This window comes from Capricornis sumatraensis, chromosome 4, assembly GCF_032405125.1.
Source record: "Capricornis sumatraensis isolate serow.1 chromosome 4, serow.2, whole genome shotgun sequence".
Lineage (NCBI taxonomy): Eukaryota > Metazoa > Chordata > Mammalia > Artiodactyla > Bovidae > Capricornis > Capricornis sumatraensis.
In genome coordinates this window covers 47,150,145-47,169,944 of record NC_091072.1, presented here as the reverse complement: position 1 = coordinate 47,169,944, position 19,800 = coordinate 47,150,145, and the positions used below count along the sequence as shown (strand labels likewise).

At 37.0% G+C, this 19,800-nt stretch overlaps 1 protein-coding gene across 1 annotated transcript in view; it reads right to left on the bottom strand.

Moving 5' to 3' along the window:
* Nucleotides 1–19,800, bottom strand: part of TRHDE (thyrotropin releasing hormone degrading enzyme) — a 460,588-nt gene that overhangs the window by 89,655 nt on the left and 351,133 nt on the right. The window contains exons 8-10 of the mRNA XM_068971693.1: nt 12,796–12,861; nt 11,982–12,169; nt 5,577–5,665 (exon numbers count right to left, since the gene is read on the bottom strand). Coding sequence (XP_068827794.1) covers nt 5,577–5,665; nt 11,982–12,169; nt 12,796–12,861 — 343 coding nt within the window. The remainder of the gene's footprint in view (nt 1–5,576; nt 5,666–11,981; nt 12,170–12,795; nt 12,862–19,800) is intronic.

Here is a 19,800-nt window from a genome sequence, read left to right as displayed (position 1 = left end):
TAAAGGCTATGAGAATCCTATGAGCCAATATTTAAGGGAAGCATTATGCTATTTTTAATATTTACTTCTGATTTTCAGGATCAATTTCCCTTCTAATTTGAATTTTTTCTTTCCTAACATTTGTCATTAAGTGTATTTCCTTCCACTATACATTAGTTAATAGTCAGTCAATATGAGGGCTACTATGTATAAATGTTTTCTTTCTCAGCATTTTCACAGTAAAAACAAAAGAGAAAAATTTTTTTACCTACTTTCAATAATTCGAAAATTTGTTTTAAAACTATGTTTAACCTAAAATGATATGTGCCTTAGCTTGGAATTAATTAGATAACCACCCAACACAACAAAAAATTGAAGTGTCAAGAACATATAATGATACAAATAAAATTCATATTTTATATTGTTTACTTTGTTCACTAATAACTTGACCTTAGTATCATGTGACATCAAATTGATATTATTGATGATGAAAAATTATAAAAGCATCGATCTCTTATAATTAAAAAGTCAAATGTTTAACAAATGTTGGTAAGAATTGATCAGAATATGTTCTTACCATATCTATGAAGAAACATTTTTCATTAATATTGGTTGACTATATTTTGAAGATAAAAGGCGATCTAAAATGATACAAATTTAACCTTTTTTTCCCTTGACTGGCTTCTGTTTTTATTTGTCATCAGAATGAAGGAGTTCAAGACAGAACTAAATACACTGAGAACGAGAATAAACAGGGAAACTAGAAAGGTTGCCTTTGTTTTATGTCCCACTTGTAAAATTCTTCCAGATGTATGTATTCATAAAATTTTCAAGAAACATTTAGTTGGTATGAAAATTCCAAACAAAAAGCCTCAACATTCAACTGAGACTACATTTTATCAATCAGAAGCCTCTGCTATGATTTAATGGAATATGACACATTTCACTCCATAGGTTGCACACTACACAATTATGGAGTGAGGGGGTTTGCAAGTAATAACATTGTTCAGTCATGTCCAAACTCTTTGGAACCCAGTGGACTGCAGGCTGCCAGGCTCCTTTGTCTATGGAATTCTGCAGGCAAGAATAATGGAGTGGGTAGCCATTTCCTTCTCCAGGGGATCTTCTTCACCCAGGGATTGAACCAGGGTCTCCTGCATTGCAGGCAGATTCTTTACTGTCTGAACCACTAGGGAAGCCAAAGTAATATCACAGTCCATGTAAATATCATCTCCTAGAATTATGCATTGCACAAAACTATGCAGCTGTGTATAACAATCAAATGTATGACCACAGAGGACATTTTAGGCAAGCTATGGCTTGAAATATCATGTTGTTATTATTTCTGAATAACAATAAAAGACTATAAATAAAAACAATCTCTCAAATATCAATACAACAACCTGTGGCCTTCGGTCAAGAAAAGCCATGATAATAATAATTTAGAATGGAGCGTGTGGGCACGTGTACTCAGTCACGTCAGTCATGTGCAATTCTTTGTGATCTTATGGACCATTGCCCCTCCAGGCTCTTTGGTCCATGGGATTCTCCAGGCAAAGCACTGGAGTGGGCTGCCATGCTCTCCTCCAGGGGATCTTCCCAACCCAGGGATCAAGCCCCAGGTCTCCTGCATTACAGGTGGATTCCTTACCACTGAGCCACCAGGGAAGCCCAAAATGGAGTATAATCTGCAAAAATATTGAATCGCTATCCTGTACACCTGAAACTGACATCATATTGTACATCAACCAAACTTCAATAAAAATAAAGGTCATGATACTATTGTAGATAATCTGTGGACATCACGGATAACACCATAGAAATAACTAGGGAGTTAGAGGAAATGGACCCTGAGAAAAGAACTGAAGAAGAATCAGATTGCCCTGAATCCCTGCACTGTCTAAAGGTGAAAGCTGAGGCTGATCCTGACACTAGTTCAGTTCAGTTCAGTCACTCAGTCATGTCTGACTCTTTGCAACCCCATGAATCGCAGCACACCAGGCCTCCCTGTCCATCACCAACTCCCGGAGTTCACTCAGACTCATGTCCACTGAGTCAGTGATGCTATCCAGCCATCTCATCCTCTGTTGTCCCCTTCTCCTCCTGCCCACAATCCCTCCCAGCATCAGAGTCTTTTCCAATGAGTCAACTCTTCGCATGAGGTGGCCAAAGTACTGGAGTTTCAGCTTTAGCATCATTCCTTCCAAAGAAATCCCAGGGCTGACCTCCTTCAGAATGGACTGGTTGGATCTCCTTGCAGTCCAAGGGACTCTCAAGAGTCTTCTCCAACACCACAGTTCAAAAGCATCAATTCTTCGGCACTAAGCCTTCTTCACAGTCCAACTCTCACATCCATACATGACCACAGGAAAAACCACAGCCTTGACTAGACAGACCTTAGTCGGCAAAGTAATGCCTCTGCTTTTGAATATGCTATCTAGGTTGGTCATAATCAGAATCTAATTTCCCATTTCTATTCTACCTTCTACCTTTTTACTTTATTTCTGAAAACTCTTCTATTTTGTGTCCCTAGCAATCCTATGGAGCGAAGACTTCATTCTAATAGCTGAATTATTACAATAGGAGCTCACTGCTTTCACTCATCATTTCATAATAAATTATGTAGATAAATGATACAACTACATGAAGGTAACAGAGAAGCATAAAGAAAATACAGTAAGTGTGAACTCAGAGCATGGTATAAAAGCTAATTCAAAGAAATGAATAGATTATAGCAAACAATTTAAAAGGAGATTCACCAATATGTTTAAAGTAAGCCTTTCAATGCACCATTGCATTATATATGAATGTTTTACACACAGTGTATATAAATGAAAGCACATATTTTCATAATATATGGTAAAAATACAATAACATAAACATTTGAATAAAAATTCAACTGGAAAAAACAAGAGTTTATGTTTCTGGTAATCAGATTAGATTCTGCTGTAAAACCTTTTTATTGTATTTATATGTGTATGTATTTTGACCATTTACACCTCCCTAATAATAAAAACACCTATTTCTGCTTTATTTACTATGCCAAAGCCTTTGACTGTGTGGATCACAATAAACTGTGGAAAATTCTGAAAGAAATGGGAATACCAGACCACCTAACCTGCCTCTTGAGAAATCTGTACGCAGGTCAAGAAGCAACAGTTAGAACTGGACATGGAACAACAGACTGGTTCCAAATAGGAAAAGGAGTATGTCAAGGCTGTCTATTGTCACCCTGCTTATTTAACTTCTATGCAGAGTACATCACGAGAAACACTGGACTGGAAGAAACACAAGCTGGAATCAAGATTGCCAGGAGAAATATCAATAACCTCAGAAATGCACATGACACCACCCTTATGGCAGAAAGTGAAGAGGAACTAAAAAGCCTCTTGATGAAAGTGAAAGAGGAAAGTGAAAAAGTTAGCTTAAAGCTCAACATTCAGAAAATGAAGATCATGGCATCCGGTCCCATCACTTTATGGGAAATAGATGAGCAAACAGTGGAAACAATGTCAGATTTTATTTTTTTGGGCTCCAAAATCACTGCAGATGGTGACTGCAGCCATGAAATTAAAAGATGCTTACTCCTTAGAAGAAAAGTTATGACCAACCTAGATAGCATATTCAAAAGCAGAGACATTACTTTGCTGACTAAGGTCCGTCTAGTCAGGCTATGGTTTTTCCAGTGGTCATGTATGGATGTGAGAGTTGGACTGTGAAGAAGGCTGAGCACTGAAGAATTGATGCTTTTGAACTGTGGTGTTGGAGAAGACTCTTGAGAGTCCCTTGGACTGCAAGGAGATCCAACCAGTCCATTCTGAAGGAGATCAGCCCTGGGATTTCTTTGGAAGGAATGATGCTAAAGCTGAAGCTCCAGTACTTTGGCCACCTCATGCGAAGACTTGACTCATTGGAAAAGACTCTGATGCTGGGAGGTGTTGGGGGCAGGAGGAGAAGGGGATGACAGAGGATGAGATGGCTGGATGGCATCACGGACTCAATGAACGTGAATCGGAGTGAGCTCCGGGTGATGGTGATGGACAGGGAGGCCTGGTGTGCTGAGATTCATGGGGTCACAAAGAGTCGGACACAACTGAGCAACTGAACTGAACTGACCTGAATAACAGCCAGTCCATTCTAAAGGAGATCAGTCCTGGGTGTTCTTTGGAAGGACTGATGCTAAAGCTGAAACTCCAATACTTTGGCCACCTCATGCAAAGAGCTGACTTATTGGAAAAGACTCTGATGCTGGGAGGGATTGTGGGCAGGAGGAGAAGGGGACAACCGAGGATGAGATGGCTGGATGGCATCACTGACTCGATGGACGCGAGTCTGAGTGAACTCCGGGAGTTGGTGATGGACAGGGAGGCCTGGCATGCTGCGATTCATGGGGTCGCAAAGAGTCAGACACGACTGAGCGACTGAACTGAACTCAACTGTATAATAGCTAGACTGAGGGGAAGAAACAGTATTTTGTTATTTATACTTCACCTTATTTCAAGAAAAATTTGTTTAAAATGATGCTTATAGAATAGTCAGAAAAGATGTATTAGCAGAATATGAGAAAACTAAGAAAAACAAAATGTGGAATACTTGACCATTTAAATCTAAATGAGCTGTTACATAAAAATGATAATTGGTTTTTTCAAATCAGTGGAAAACAAAATAAAAGAGACCTGGTTCACACTCTAGCATGAATGATTTGGACTGGTTTCAAGAAATAGCTTTCTGATAGTGAACTGGAAGGAGAAGGCAATGGCAACCCGCTCCAGTACTTTGCCTGGAAAATCCTGTGGATGGAGGCGCCTGGTAGGCTGCAGTCCATGGGGTCGCTAAGAGTTGGGCACGACTGAGTGACTTCACTTTCACTTTTCACTTTCATGCAGTGGAGAAGGAAATGGCAACCCATTCCAGTATTCTTGCCTGGAGAATCCCAGGGACAGAGGAGCCTAGTGGGCTGCTTTCTATGGGGTCGCACAGAGTCGGGCACGACTGAAGCGACTTAGCAGCAGCAGCAGTGAACTGAAATAGGTCACTATCTTATTTGAAGATATTTAGAAACAGAATAGAATCTCATCTTTCTCTGCTCCTTGAGCATTAACCCTACCAAAAGGATGGTTTGATGAGCCATCAAGGCCTCTCATATCCGGCTCTATAATTATTCAATTTTATGGAAACTACTGCCAGACCCATTCTATATAAAGGGCCAGTCTAATAAAGAGAAGATAGCTGGAAAGTGGAATTAAATATGTGGCCAGTGTTTCAGTGCTTGACATACTGCTCTATTGGGAACTATGGTTATAATTTAATTACATTTGGGATTACAAAATAATGCAGTTTAAAACAGTTAAAACTAATACTACAAGAATTTTGTTTTTAATTTTCTCTTTACAGTCAAAAACACAAATTTAATAATTATATCAATAGACTGAAATTAGACTATGTAGAAACTATACTATACTTAATTTTATAGAGCTTACTCTTCTATATTCTCTAATTTGTCTTTATTCACATGTTTATAACAGCTGAAACCAGAAGTTAACTTGCTAAACATTTATTTGAGACCAAGTAGTTCCTCAGAGGAAAATATATTTTACCTGATTTGTTAGACACCCAAATAATTGCTTCTGAAGACACATGGCTTCTATTTCCTACCACAATAGTTAATGGAATCTGCCACAGGTAGCTGCAAAATAAAACACAAACTTTAGGAATTAAAATGGTTGTAACAAATAAACAGTATTTCCTATACATCGTCCATGTGATCTTTTTATTATTCTCTTTAGGAAAATTTAAAAGATTCCCCAGTCATAAATGTGAGGAGTAAGTCAAAATGAATTTACTCTTTCAACTCACTGAGCAGACTTGACTTCTAAGAGTTTTAATTTCAATACAAAAGGAGGACTACCAGAAAAACAATTTATCTTGGGGGGAAAAAAGATTTGCATTTTACATAAGGAATAAAAAGTAGCTAAAATCTATAAATCTGAGCCACATAATATATTGATTAAAGTCTTAAAATGACTTCTTTCTACTTGATTCTATATTATATTAATGCACATTCAGTGGTTTTATGTATTTACATTTCAACATTCTTCTCATTTACTTGTCTAACTATTCTTGAAAAAACTTGTCATTTTTTAAAGAAAAGTTAATATAGCACACCTAAAGTTACACAGCAAAGTAAGGACAAAAAGAAAAATTAATCAGATATCCCTGATATCCAGATGAATACAAAGAATACTGTAAGACACACTTAATGCTCTGTTTTCTAAAGTGGATTTTCCAAATTGATATGTGAAATCATCCACCAGCATGCAGGGATCAGTTATGAGTCTCAGCTATTAAAGAGAAGCATTTTGTAGGCTATGACTTTTGATAGGACAAAAATTGAGGCCTAAACTTGTACATGAAGTAGTACCAATTTAACTTCAAATGAGCAGCCAGAGATAAGCTGGATAGTCTTATAACAAAATCCAGGGACTACATTTTGCCCCCCTATAATACAGCCAGATTATGTTGACCAATCACTGTATCATTAGCAAGAGGGGTAGACAACAATATGCAATGTGTGAAAACTATTTCTAACTTGAAAACTATAGGAAGACATGCTGTATGATCTCAGTAACCACGAGAGTTAATGGAGAATTTTTCAGGGAACATGTCAGAGCTATACACCTAAAAATAGAATGAATATGCCTTTTAATGGGGGGACATCTCCAAATCTGTCATGCTGAATGTGATTATTCATCTATCATTTCATGTTTTGTAGTCACAATAAACAGAATATAGTAATAGTACAAACCTCCAAACAGAAGACTTGGAGAAATTCCTAGTTTTATTCTGACTATTATCTCCAACAAAAGTTAATATGTTTAAGATTCTAAATTTTTAAAATATATGCTATGCTTATTCAGAGAAACATTTTTGAGTCCCCACTAAGGGAAGACATGATGCTATACTATAATGGACTCCAGACAGGTCAGGAAATAAACAACCTATAGCAGCAAAATAGTACTGCATTTATAATACACATTGGTAAACACAACCCATATACACTCTTTAACAAAAAAACTCATAACATGATACTAAGAATATGCCAGAAATATTTTAAAATGGATTTGCTGTGAGGAAGATATACAGAGAACTGAGGTAGATACTTAGATGTAGACAAATATAGCTATTTTCTAAAAATAATGATGTCGATCATTAGATATAGCTGTTCTCTAAGAGTATGGAATCATTTTAATTGAAATTATTAATTAAGAGACAACAATACCTAACTCTGCATCTGATTCTCAATGAAGCTATGAACTCACTTTTGTGTACCCAAGATCTTTCAAAAGCCTGGAAATGAAAGGTATTCCATAAATTGTTGTTGAAATGGATTGAATGGGATTGAATTGAAGTAAAATAAAAGGAACCATATCAGTCTATAATAGAGATTAATTTTATAAAATAGATTTTTTTTTTAGTATATGTCTTCTGTATGGAGTTAGGGCAACTAAAATTTGACATCAAATAAGTATCAGTTAAAGGGCAAAAGATATATTAAAGATGTTTAAAACTTTTCAAGGATAAATGTATCTTTTTGTAACATGATCATAAAATATTTATGAAAATTATATGCTCTTAATATAATTATACTTCTAATTTTATACTTATTTAAACTTCATTCTTATAAATAATGAAATTATATATTATAATAAAAACTGAGGTTTTGATATTTGAGTCTTTGCAAAAGTCTCAAAAGTTCAGAAAAAGAGATTAATATCAATACCTGCATGTTGTTTACAGACAATTCCACACACAAGAAACTTTCCTAAATGACAACACTGCACTGTATAGCAATATTCAGATGCAAAAAAAAAAAAGTATCAGGACACAACCATCAGGGCATTTTTGTAAAACTTTTAAAATAGCCTCTAATTTTTCTTAAGAATATTTTTGGCCTCTATTCTATATGACTCTGTGTCTGTGTGTGAGTGTGTGTATATATGCATGTATGTACATGTATTGATAGACAAAAAAACAAAATCTATACGTTGTCACAAAGACAAAATAAAAATTACAAATCACTAAGCACATTTTGCTATACTGTAAATACTATGGGGCTTCCCTGGTGGCTCAGAAGTTAAAGACTCTGCTTGCAAGGCTGCTGCTGCTGCTGCTAAGTCGCTTCAGTCATGTCTGACTCTGTGTGACCCCATAGACGGCAGCCCACCAGGCTCCCCCGTCACCGGGATTCTCCAGGCAAGAACACTGGAGTGGGTTGCCATTTCCTTCTCCACTGCATGAAAGTGAAAAGTGAAAGTGAAGTCGCTCAGTCGTGTCTGACTCTTCGCGACCCCATGGACTGCGGCCCACCAGGCTCCTCCGTCCATGGCGGGAGACCTCAGTTAGATCCCTGGGTCTGGAAGAACCCCTGAAGGAAATGGCAACCCTACAAGTTACTTTTTGTAACTTTCCAAGCAACACATATTTGAACTTTCCACCAATTTCATTTTAAGATCAAAGAATGACAATTATGTTCCTTTGTGATTACAACTTAAAAGGCTAGGGACCCTCTATATTGTGGGCGAAAAGCTGTGTGGTATGCTGCAAAAAGAAAAAAAAAGAAAAAAATCCAAGACTGCAGTGAGTTATATTTTAAAAGAAACTAGAAAAAAGAATGTGTGAAAGTAGCTTGTACACTTGCCCCTTAAATTTGACTTGAATGTTTTGTCATATCATTTTAAGAAGAAAAGAGAAACAATATATTTCAACAGACTCTGCAGATAATTTTTTCCTTTAATAGTCCCTGAGAATACCTCTCTTCATGTAGGTCACATTTTTATAATAAAGCAATGTTTATTCTAATGATTATGATAAGGTAGAAAAGAATAGTTGCTTATTTTAGCTTGAGCGAAAAATCTTTTTTTTTTTTTAATTGTACCAGTATTAGTAAAGCATTCAAGCAGATGCCATGAAAAATGGTTTAGAGGCTGCTGTCATTAGACCCAAAACAAAAGGAGAAAAACGTAATTCTCTATAGCACAGGACTCCAAGAAGCTTCATACATATGACAGACATTACTGAATCTTCATATTAACTTTATGAAAAAAAAGCTACACAAAATTACAACTTTCCAAATATCAAAATACTAGCAAATATGTTACTTTCACACATCAACTAACTTTATGTAATTATTATATAAAAATCTTTCCTTTCTCTGCTGTAACATAGCTAGCTGCCTCATATGAAAAATAAAATGACTGTTGTTTTTCAGTCGCTCAGTCATGTCCAGCTCTTTGCAACCCCATGGACTGCAGCACACCAGGCTTCTCTGTCCATCACCATCACCTGGAGCTTGCTCAAACTCATATCCACTGAATTAGTGATGCCATCCGACCATCTCATCCTCTGTCATCCCCTTCTTCTCTTGCCTTCAGTCTTTCCCAGCATCAGGGCTTTTCGAATGAGTCAGCTCTTTGCATCAGTTGCCAAAGTATTGGAGCTTCAGCTTCAGCGTCAGACCTTCCAGTGAGTATTCAAGATTGATTTCCTTTAGGATGAACTGGTTTGATCTCCTTGCAGTCCAAGGGACTCTCAAGAGTCAACCAACACCACAGTTCAAAAGCATCAGTCTTTCAGCACTCAGCCTTCTCTATGGTCCAGCTCTCACATCCATACATCACTACTGGAAAAACCACATCTTTGACTATACTGACCTTTGCTGGCAACGTAATGTCTCTGCTTTTTAATGGGTGCATACATTTAAAATGTTCTATGGCTGGATGGCATCACTGACTCAATGGATGTGAGACTGAGTGAACTCCGGGAGTTGGTGATGGACAGGGAGGCCTGGCGTGCTGAGATTCATGGAGTCACAAAGAGTCGGACACGACTGAGCGACTGAACTGAACTGAACTGAGGCGTGTTATAGTATTCTAGTGTCCTCTACAAAATCGAAGACAAAGAACTGATTATGCTGTCCTAGAAAATATCCTCAATGGGGTTTCTGGCATAAATGAGTTCTATGTTTTACTGCACTAACTATTTGCATTATATAATGAAGATCTAAGAAGTTTACAAAGAGCAGATAGAATTGACCACAACATTACAGTGAATTAAATGATCAGTTATATAAAAGTGAATACTAAAATTTCAACTACAAACTCTATTATTTCAAAATAGATTAAAAAAAAATGTTGAGGCTGATGGGATTCCATGCATTATCTCACTCAATATTTTCTATGCCAAGTTCTCAGCATTTAAAACATTCATGTGATTTCATAACTTCAGCCAAAGCAAAGCTCTGTAGATGCTATATATGCCTATACATCCTGGGAGAAAGTCTTACTTTAGAGAATCAGACTCGCAGCTGATACATCTGGAGCATGTTATAGGCTGCCAGAATATTTTTGTTCACAATTTGCTCTATCATCTGCATGTCCTTTACGTTTTTCTGCATCAGCGATGCTTGTGTCAGCTGCATCATTTTCAAAGGCATGGCCTGAGTCTCTCTGACTTTGCCACAGTCAAGTACTCTTTATGTACTTCCTGGCAGCCTAGGGTGATGCCTAAGCGGGTTTCACCTTGGGCCAGACAGTGGTTGACTGGAAGCACTGTTTGGCAGCTGTGAGTGATTCAGCCTGGGTAAAGAAGTGTTGACAGGATCTCACCCTGACAATGTGGCAGAATAGTACCTTGTATTCCACAGGTCCAAACAGTTGAACTGCAAGGGCAGTTTACTGAAGGACACTGACCAGGAAACTTACAATACTTTCTTAAGTGGCTTCCCAATTTACTCAGCAGAAAACATCTGTAACTTCTCAGTCACTTCTACGTGGACTCTGTCTTGGAGCTACCCTACTTAGAATGATGTCTGCTCCATTTAGATATAACAAAGAAAGTTAATGCATGCTTTTCATAACCTAGATAATGGTGCATAATCAAATCAGAATTCTTAATATTCCAAATGGGAGACAGCAGGACCCGTCTACAATCTACACCTCATTTAACTTATTAATTTAACCTCCATCCCTCCCTGTCCCCAGTTCTCGACTTCTTATCAAGATACTTTAGAAAAAAGAAAATGCAATGATTTAAGTTATACTATCTTTCCTTGGCTCAGCTTTAATAAAATGCAAAACAGTGGGAAAACATGAAATAGAAAAGAAACACTATATGCTGAATTTTCAGAAATGAAATAAGAATTTCAAATGAAAGTTAAAATAACAACAAATCAAATTCTATGTATGTTGCATTTAGTGGTTTTTAAACACTAAAAGTTAAGGAAAGGAACATATTTTTGATACTATGTGACTTTGATGCCTAGACTAAATGGATCTAGTTTGAGTTCCTTCAGTTCAAACACCATTTATCTTGGTTTTATATTTCTGTTGGTTTTAACAGGTCTTTCTGGATTCTTAGTTTCTATTGTCTGTTTTATAAATCTCAGTTTTCTCAATACTATTCAGTTCACTTCAAAGTATTTTAACTTTCTTAAATTTAATTCGATAAACATTTATAGGGAAAAGTAAAAAAATCACACATTATTTTATTTTTCCCTCATCCTGGGAAAGACTGAAGACAAAAGGAGAATTGGGGTAACAGAGGCTGAGATGGTTAGATAGCATCACCTACTCAATGGACATGAGTTTGAGCCAACTCCGGGAGATAGTGAAGGACAGGGAAGCCTGGCGTGCTGCAGTCCATGGGCTCAGAGTCAGACACAACTTACTGACTGAAAAACATTTTTTTAAATGACCGTAATAATTTAAATCCTGCCCTCTTAAGTAAAACAACTTTGGTATGCTGTCACATTGATAGTTAAAATATCTGGAAATGGAAGTAAAAAAGGGCTCAAAATGAAAACATCATATGCAAATAAAGAAATTAAAACTATATTTCATGTACATTTCATAATTCTGTTATCAATTCTTTTTAAAATATTAAAGTGCAAAAGCAAAAGTGCAAAAAAAAAAAGGATTTTTTTCATGTAAAAAAAAGAATTGTACCTGTTATTTTGAGGTTCATGTGCTTTAGTTTTAGCAGTGATATCATAAATAAAATGCTGCTGGGTAATTATTATTCTATTTTCAGCTGTTGTATTTCCCAAGATGGTGATAACGGGGTAACCCATCTGGAGAGTCCACTGATCCATTACTTCTTGTATATTTACGTATTTTCCATTCCGTTTTAAAGCCTTTATAATTAAAATTGTATAAATTAATTTTATAAACATGAATTATAAACATAATTAACATTAAACCATTTTCATGTTTACCTTTATGACTTATTTCAGGATGAAAACACTCAAAATCAGTGAAACTAACATAATGTTAGTAAAATTAATCTTCTTGCCTTTGCTTAACCTTCATGTGTATATAATAGAAATGAAAGCTTTATCAATATTAACATTTTTAACCTAATGGAGGATAAAACATATTTTATTGTTAAAGCAAGTACTTGAACCATCATTAACATAACCAGTGTGTCTAGTATTAAATGCTTTTATTCACGTATAGAGAAAAAATTCTTTACCATCAATATTTCACTCAAACATGAATATCTGACACCATATTAAAATTAGATTTCAGAAGTATTATCATATTTGAAACTAGGCAAGGTATCAACAATTTGTAGCTGAATTAATTTTAAAACTCATCATCCGTATAATACATCAAATATAAAACAAGAAAGCATATCAAGAAAAGGGAAACATAAAAAGTGAAAACAAACCATCAGTGTCAATAAAAGTTATGAATGTTTTATAAACTCAATTCAAATATTCAAGAAGAGGTTTTGGTTTTCAAGCTTCCTATACTTTACCTCTGATAGCGTATTCCAGAGATCATTTCTGGCTGCATTGCCATACTTATGAATAGTTAAGTAATCCTACAAAGAATATAAAATTGTAATTAAAGTTCAAAGGCTAAGCAATTTCCAGTAAACACATTTGTTTCTAAGTTCAATTAATTATTTCCAATTGTTGGAACTATATTAACACAATGATAAAGACGTGCCCCCAAAAAAGAATCTCATTTTAAAATATTCCAAAGAGAGTGAGCTATAGCACATTTTTGATTAAATCATCAAACAGTACTAATCTCTTAAAATTTATTTTCATATCTGTCATCACTTCTTATGGATTTCCAGGGTCAAATATCTTCCTCAAATTTAGCAAGTTAAACTCAGGCCATTTTGAAGAAACTAAATATACAGTGAAATATTTACGGGCAACTTTCTCATCAGGATTTCATGCTGAAGTGTTGAAAACATATTTTGTCTTATGGGAAAAGAAAAAAAGAAACAAAAAACCTGACTTATATGTACAAATGCAGAGGGATTGTTTGGCCAAAAAGGTGATGACTATCTCCATGACCTGTCCAATTACCTAGTCTCTCTGCAAAGGACAGGCTGCCTTGTATAAAACGATACATGCTCCTTTTCATGAGCTTGAAACACATTAATATTTAATTTAAAAAATCAATCCTGAGTTTATATACTATTTTAAAGCTTATGGCTTCACATTTCCATTTTCTATCACTAGTAGTTAACTGTATACACTTCTGTTTCATGTCTGTTCCTTTCTAAGAAGCATGGTTTATGTCACTGTGAATATGTTATTTACGACTTCTTGACATTAATTTTTTCTGAATCCAAAATGGAAAGATCAGTATAAAACAGTATCCCCTCATTCATCTGAAATTTCATAATCTCTAGAACACGTAGGTAGTAGGCAAAATTCTAATTTACGTCATAGTACTAAAACTGAAAAAAAAAAATGCTGACTCCTTTCAGTACTTTATGTAGAGTGGAATACTTTGGGGATAGTTAAAGTTGGGGAAGAAAATTTTCTGAAATACAAATTGTAGCACCTGTGACAGACTCAGCTTTCTTGGCAACTCATAGCACAGCAAATGGCAACCCCTGCTTAATCAGACTCCTAGAGATGCAATGCCTAACACTCAGCAATCACAAATACATCGTCACCATCAAGTGTTAGGAATAACTTTACTGAAAAATTACAAGTGAATGACCAATCTGAATCCTAATTTTGTCTTTGAACCTGCCATATGAAGCATTTCCATTTAGATCCCAGAGACCAGGATTTAAATCAGTTATTTCAGATTTAGTTTTTAGAATTATTTTTTATACTTGTTTAGCATTTAAATTGGAGAAGGAAATGGCAACCCACTCCAGTACCTTTGCCTGGAAAATCCCATGGATGGAGGAGCCCGGTAAGCTACAGTCCATGGGGTTGCAAAGAGTCGGACACGCCTGAGTGACTAAACTGGGGAAAAACAGGAATTATGAAACATAAATTTAAATTGTATTTTCCCTGTAGCTCAAACAGTGAAGAAAATGCCTGCAATTCAGGAGACCGGGGTTCAATCTCTGGGTCAGGAATATCCTCTGGAGAAGGAAATGGCAATCCATTCCAGTATTCTTGTCTGGAAAATCTCATAGACAGAGAAGCTTGGAGGGCTACAGTTCATGGGGTTGCAAAGAGTTGGACATGACTGAGCGACTAACACCAATGAAAAGGCATTAAAAATAGAACTATTTATTATTGGGTTCTGCTTATGGATAGTGCTGCTAGAATAATCCAAAAGAGAGAACAAAGGAATACTACACAGACCTTGAAAGGGCCAATAGATAACTACAGGTTTCTCTTCATGGGCAGACCATAAAAATCCAATGGTTCACGAGATGAGCTGTCCTGGGCCCAATGCTGATCAACTTGAGCTCTTGGTTCACTCCTCAATTTAGAATAAAGTTCAAATGTACATTTCAAGCAAGCTGAAATGGCAATTATCCTAGCTTGGGAAGGTGTTCCAACTTGCCTGCCTCAGTATTCAGGGCAGCTCATGCCTTCTTGGCCTGCCAGCAGACCCAGTCAGTTTTTGGGTGTTCTAGAATCCTACACGTGTCATCTCTTTCCTCTACAATAAAACCCAAATGTTTTCCTCAGTTATTTTAGCCTTCCGCTTGCACAAACATAGTCATATTTTGAATTGAAACTTTGCTTTGTCTTTGTAGAATTACAGAAAAATGTAAAGAACAGTGTGCTTTTTTGATGAGCAATCATTTATTTCTTTGCTCATTCGGCTCTCTGCCTGTGCCAGGTGGCCTGCCAGGAGCTAGGGCAGCAGTGGTGGATAAGGTGTACTGAGGACAACCGCAAATGAGACAACCTGTGGAGGGAGGGTTCTGTAACCGAAGGCGGGCAAGTCGTGGTACAATAACTGCTTGACAAGATGAATGAAACATTCGATATGAGTTTGAATAAGAAGACTTTAAGCTCCTTTCAAAACTACAAGTCAATGAATATGGAGATGGCTGGAGTTGTAAACCAGAAATGAAAACTTTTATTTATATTATGTGTATGGAAGTCAATCAGTTTGACATTATACTACAAAGCAGAAAAATGATTTAATATTAACCTTGTCAAGAGAATTGTGGGTTCTCTATACAAAGTATTTCAGAAACAGTAGAGCTGTTGAAAAGATTAAAACAAAGATAGCCATCATATTCTAAAGGAATATAACTAACAATATAAACTGATTAAAAGTTAAAAGCATGTTAAGCACAAGTATAGTCTGATACATAAAGTGTAGGAATGGAAGTCTGACTGTCTGTTCAAATCCATCCTCCAATGCTCCCTAGTTAAATCTTCTTTGGCAAGTCACTTAACTTCTTTGTGACTATCTTCATACCCACAAAAATAAGTAGCACAGTTTTCTATGAAAAAAAAGTAACTGCTACATAGAGGTTTTCTGAGGATTAAATGATTTAATATTGATACAATCTTTAAAAGTGAAGAATGCCTAATACAGTAATGTCTATTCAATAGACAGTAGCTACTATAATCTTTTTAATCATTTCCGGCTACAGGTTGGAAAACAGAGTAACAAAAAAAAAAGCATCATTAACAGTAATAAAGAACATAGTACATGAGAACAATAATATCTGTCTCCATTTTAGCTGTGTAAGTTGCTTTATATTTTCTCATTAAATCCCATGACAACATTTATGAGCTAGGTGTTATTATCATCACTCAATAAATCCAAACACCAGCACTCAGAGACTCCAGCCCATCTCCAAATCCTACACCTGTCCACACAACTTCTGACCCAAATCCAGTGTCTGTGAGATGGCACACAGCTGACTAAGAGCTATGTTCAAAGCTGAACTCATCATCCTCCCCTGTATCAGCTCCTTTTGGGAGCACTTCCCCAGGAATAACCCTTCCATCCACTGCAACCAGAAATCTAACAAGATGCCTCTCTTCCCCTTCCCACCACAGTCAGATAATGATAAAATGTTCTCCCAATACTCCCCCTTCCTTTTGCCTGTTTGACAACGACTCTACACTGTTTTGTCCAGATATACTGACTACTGCTACTATTTCTGCTTTGTCCCTCTAAAATCTAATCAAATCACTCAGCCATGCATAAATACTTTTCATCAAATATATACATGAATCCCTGCTGTATTCAGAATATCATTCAAACACACTTCAACGTAACTTAAAGGTGTCTCTCCTGATCTGGTCTCTCTATACTGCTCCAATCCCCCTTACTTTGTTGCCTCCTTGCCTCAACTTTGTCATTTGCAGCTTTCTTGAAACAGGTGCCTACTGACTACTTTCCCCCTTGTCTAGTTCCCTACACATGCAGTTCTCTACATACTCTTTTCTCCTTTGCCCATTTGAATGCAATTCAATCTCCAGGACTCAAACTTACTTTTGTTTCCTCTGGATTTCTTTCTTGTGCATTCCCACTTTCTTCCTAATTCTGAGTTAAGTACCCTTCACATTCTCACGTTTCAACATATAGCAGCAATTACCACACTGTGTCATAACTGCTTGTTAGTTAATCTGGCCGCCCACATAGTCTGTTAACTCCATTAGAATAAGGATCCCATGATTACCGTTTACCCTATTCAGCCAGCACCTATGTGTCCAGCCTGATATCAGTAGATGTTCAATATATTTGCGAGATTTGACTTTCCTTACGCAGTATGCCTTTCTGCTGACAGCCAACAATGCAGAGAGAGAGAGATTTCTTGTACCTAAAACATTCCCCCCAAACACCATCTTTAAACACTTATAGAGGACTTTATTATTTCAGTGCTTATTTGTCAGATATATAACTTGCATTGATATATACAGTTGGCTGTGATGTGATCAAGAGTGTACACTATATTGGGTATGAGACCATTTTTTGTTTTACTTTCTTTGCTAACAAGTAACACAGTTCATAACATTTTATGTATAAAAGCCAGTGGGACTAATGAAGACAGAGGGAAAAGTAAAAAGTGCACTGAAGAAGTAAAGCATTATTATCTTTTAAGATTTACACAAAAATAATTATGGAATACTCACTCTTCTATTAATAGGCCCTTCAGCATGCTGAAACAGAGGATCAAACATATATATGGTATATTCCTTATAACATGGAGGGAGAGTTGGACAAAATTCAAAGATGTTTAGCTGCAAGTAACAAAAAGTCCAGCCTGGAATGATTTTTTTTTTCCCAAAAACAAGATTTATTTTTTCCTACTGTAAGAAGATGAGATAGTGCTGCAGCTCTTTTCCAATGGAATTCTTTTGGCTCCACATTTACCTAAGTTTTGGCTTCATCTTCAGGTTTGGGGTTAGATGGCTGAAGCAATTCCAGTCATCATATTCAGATGGAACACTGCACAGAGGAAAATAAGGACTTTCTTCCTAGGGATCTCTCTTTAAAAATTAGGAAAAGTCTAGACTTCCCTGGTGGTCCAGTGGCTAAGATTCCAAGCTATGACTGCAGGGGGTCAGAGGTTCAACTCCTGGTCAGGGAACTAGATCCCAAATGTCACGACCAAGACCCAGTGCACCCAAATAAATAAATAAACAAAAACAAATAAATATTTTAAAAAATCAGGAAAACTCTCCCTCAAATCCTACATCAAACCCCCATGTTTCCCATTTAACAGAATTGTATTATGTCCTGTAGCCAAAATTAATTAGTGAAACACTTGGGGGAAATTGCACAGGTCAGGACCCTGTCCTGTGAAGTAAATGATGATATAGACACAGATGACAGCCCAAACAAAATCAAAATCTGGTTGATAAGGAGGAAAAGGAGACTAGTTTATGGATAGGCCACCAACAGTGTTTTCTCCAGTGAGACGAGGGATGCAAGTATGGGCCTCAGTGACATTGGGAGGCAGGACCCCATCTACTTGTAAGAACCATGTGGGAAATGCCAGGTAAATTGGGCATTGGTTTTTCTAGGTGTCAGGAAGTTTAAAGCAAGGGTTTGAAATATTGTTCCTTTCTATTAAGAATAATTGTAGTTCAAAATATTTGTACTGGCCATTTGTCATCCCTGTGTCTTTCCAGCATTTAAAATACCACTTCTATATGAGGGTAATAAGTCATCATGTAATCTTACAGGGAAGTGAGGGCTCTCTCCCTTAGAAATGGAAGGGATGAAATTCTCTCCCTCTCCACTCTCCCTGGCAGCTAAAGCATGGACACAAGTGGACACTTCATCCCAGGGCGGTGACTCCTACAGGATCAAAGCAAAGGAGCAGGAAGAGTTGCAATCACGTTGCCTTGTGACGGTGACAACTGAGGGCCCAGGAACAGCAATGCTCATGGCAGCAACTCAACCAACAAGGCTTATGGCATGACCGTGGCTATGTTTCTTCATTTCTGAGTCTTCCTTGCATGCATGTGAGCTGAGTTGCTTCAGTCATGCGCAACTCTTTGTGACCCCATGGACTGTAGCCTGCCAGGCTCCTCTGTCCACAGAGATTCTCCAGGCAAGAATACTGGAGTGGGTTGCCATGCCCTCCTCCAGGGGAATCTTCACAACCGAGGGACTGAACCCATATCTCTTCTGTCTCTTGCACTGGGTGCTTTACCACAGGTGCCACCTGGGAAGCCCCTGCAATGCTTTCTTAGTTATTATTATCTATTTTGTAAGCCTGATTCTCCAGCCTTCCCAATGAGTCCAACGACTGGCCTGAAGTGTTAGTCACTCAGTCATGTCCAACTCTTTTCAACCCCTTGAACTATACTGTCCATGGAATTCTCCAGATAAGAATGCTGGAGTGAGTTGCCATTTCCTTATTCAGGGGATCTTCCTGATCCAGGGATCGAAACTGTCATCTGCAAACAGTGAGAGCTTTACTTCTTCTTTTCCCATCTGGATTCCTTTTATTTCTTTTTCTTCTCTGATTGTTGTAGCCAGGACTTCCAGAACTATCTTGAATAATAGTGGTGAAAGTGGACACCCTTGTCTTGTTCCTGATCTTAGGCAGAATGCATTCAGTTTTCACCACTGAGACTAATGTTTGCTATAGGCATATCATATATGGCCTTTACTATGTTGAGGTAGGTTCCTTCTATGCCCATTTTTTTGAAGAGCTTTAATCATAAATGGGTGTTGAATTTTGTCATAGGCTTTCTCTGGACACTCAATGACATAAATCAAAGCAAGATACTCTATGACCCACCTCCTAAAGTAATGACAATAAAAGCAAAAGTAAACAAGTGGGACCTGATTAAACGTAAAAGCTTTTGCACAGCAAAGGAAACTATAAGCAAGGTGAAAAGACAACCCTCGGAATGGGAGAAAATAATAGCAAATGAAACAACTGACAAAGGATTAATATCCAAAATATTAAAGCAGCTCATACAACTCAATAACAGAAAAACAAACAACCCACTCAAAAAGTGAGGAAAAGACCTAAACAGACATTTCTCCAAAGAAGACATACAGATAGCTAACAAACATGTGAAAAGATGCTCAACATCACTCATTATCAGAGAAATGC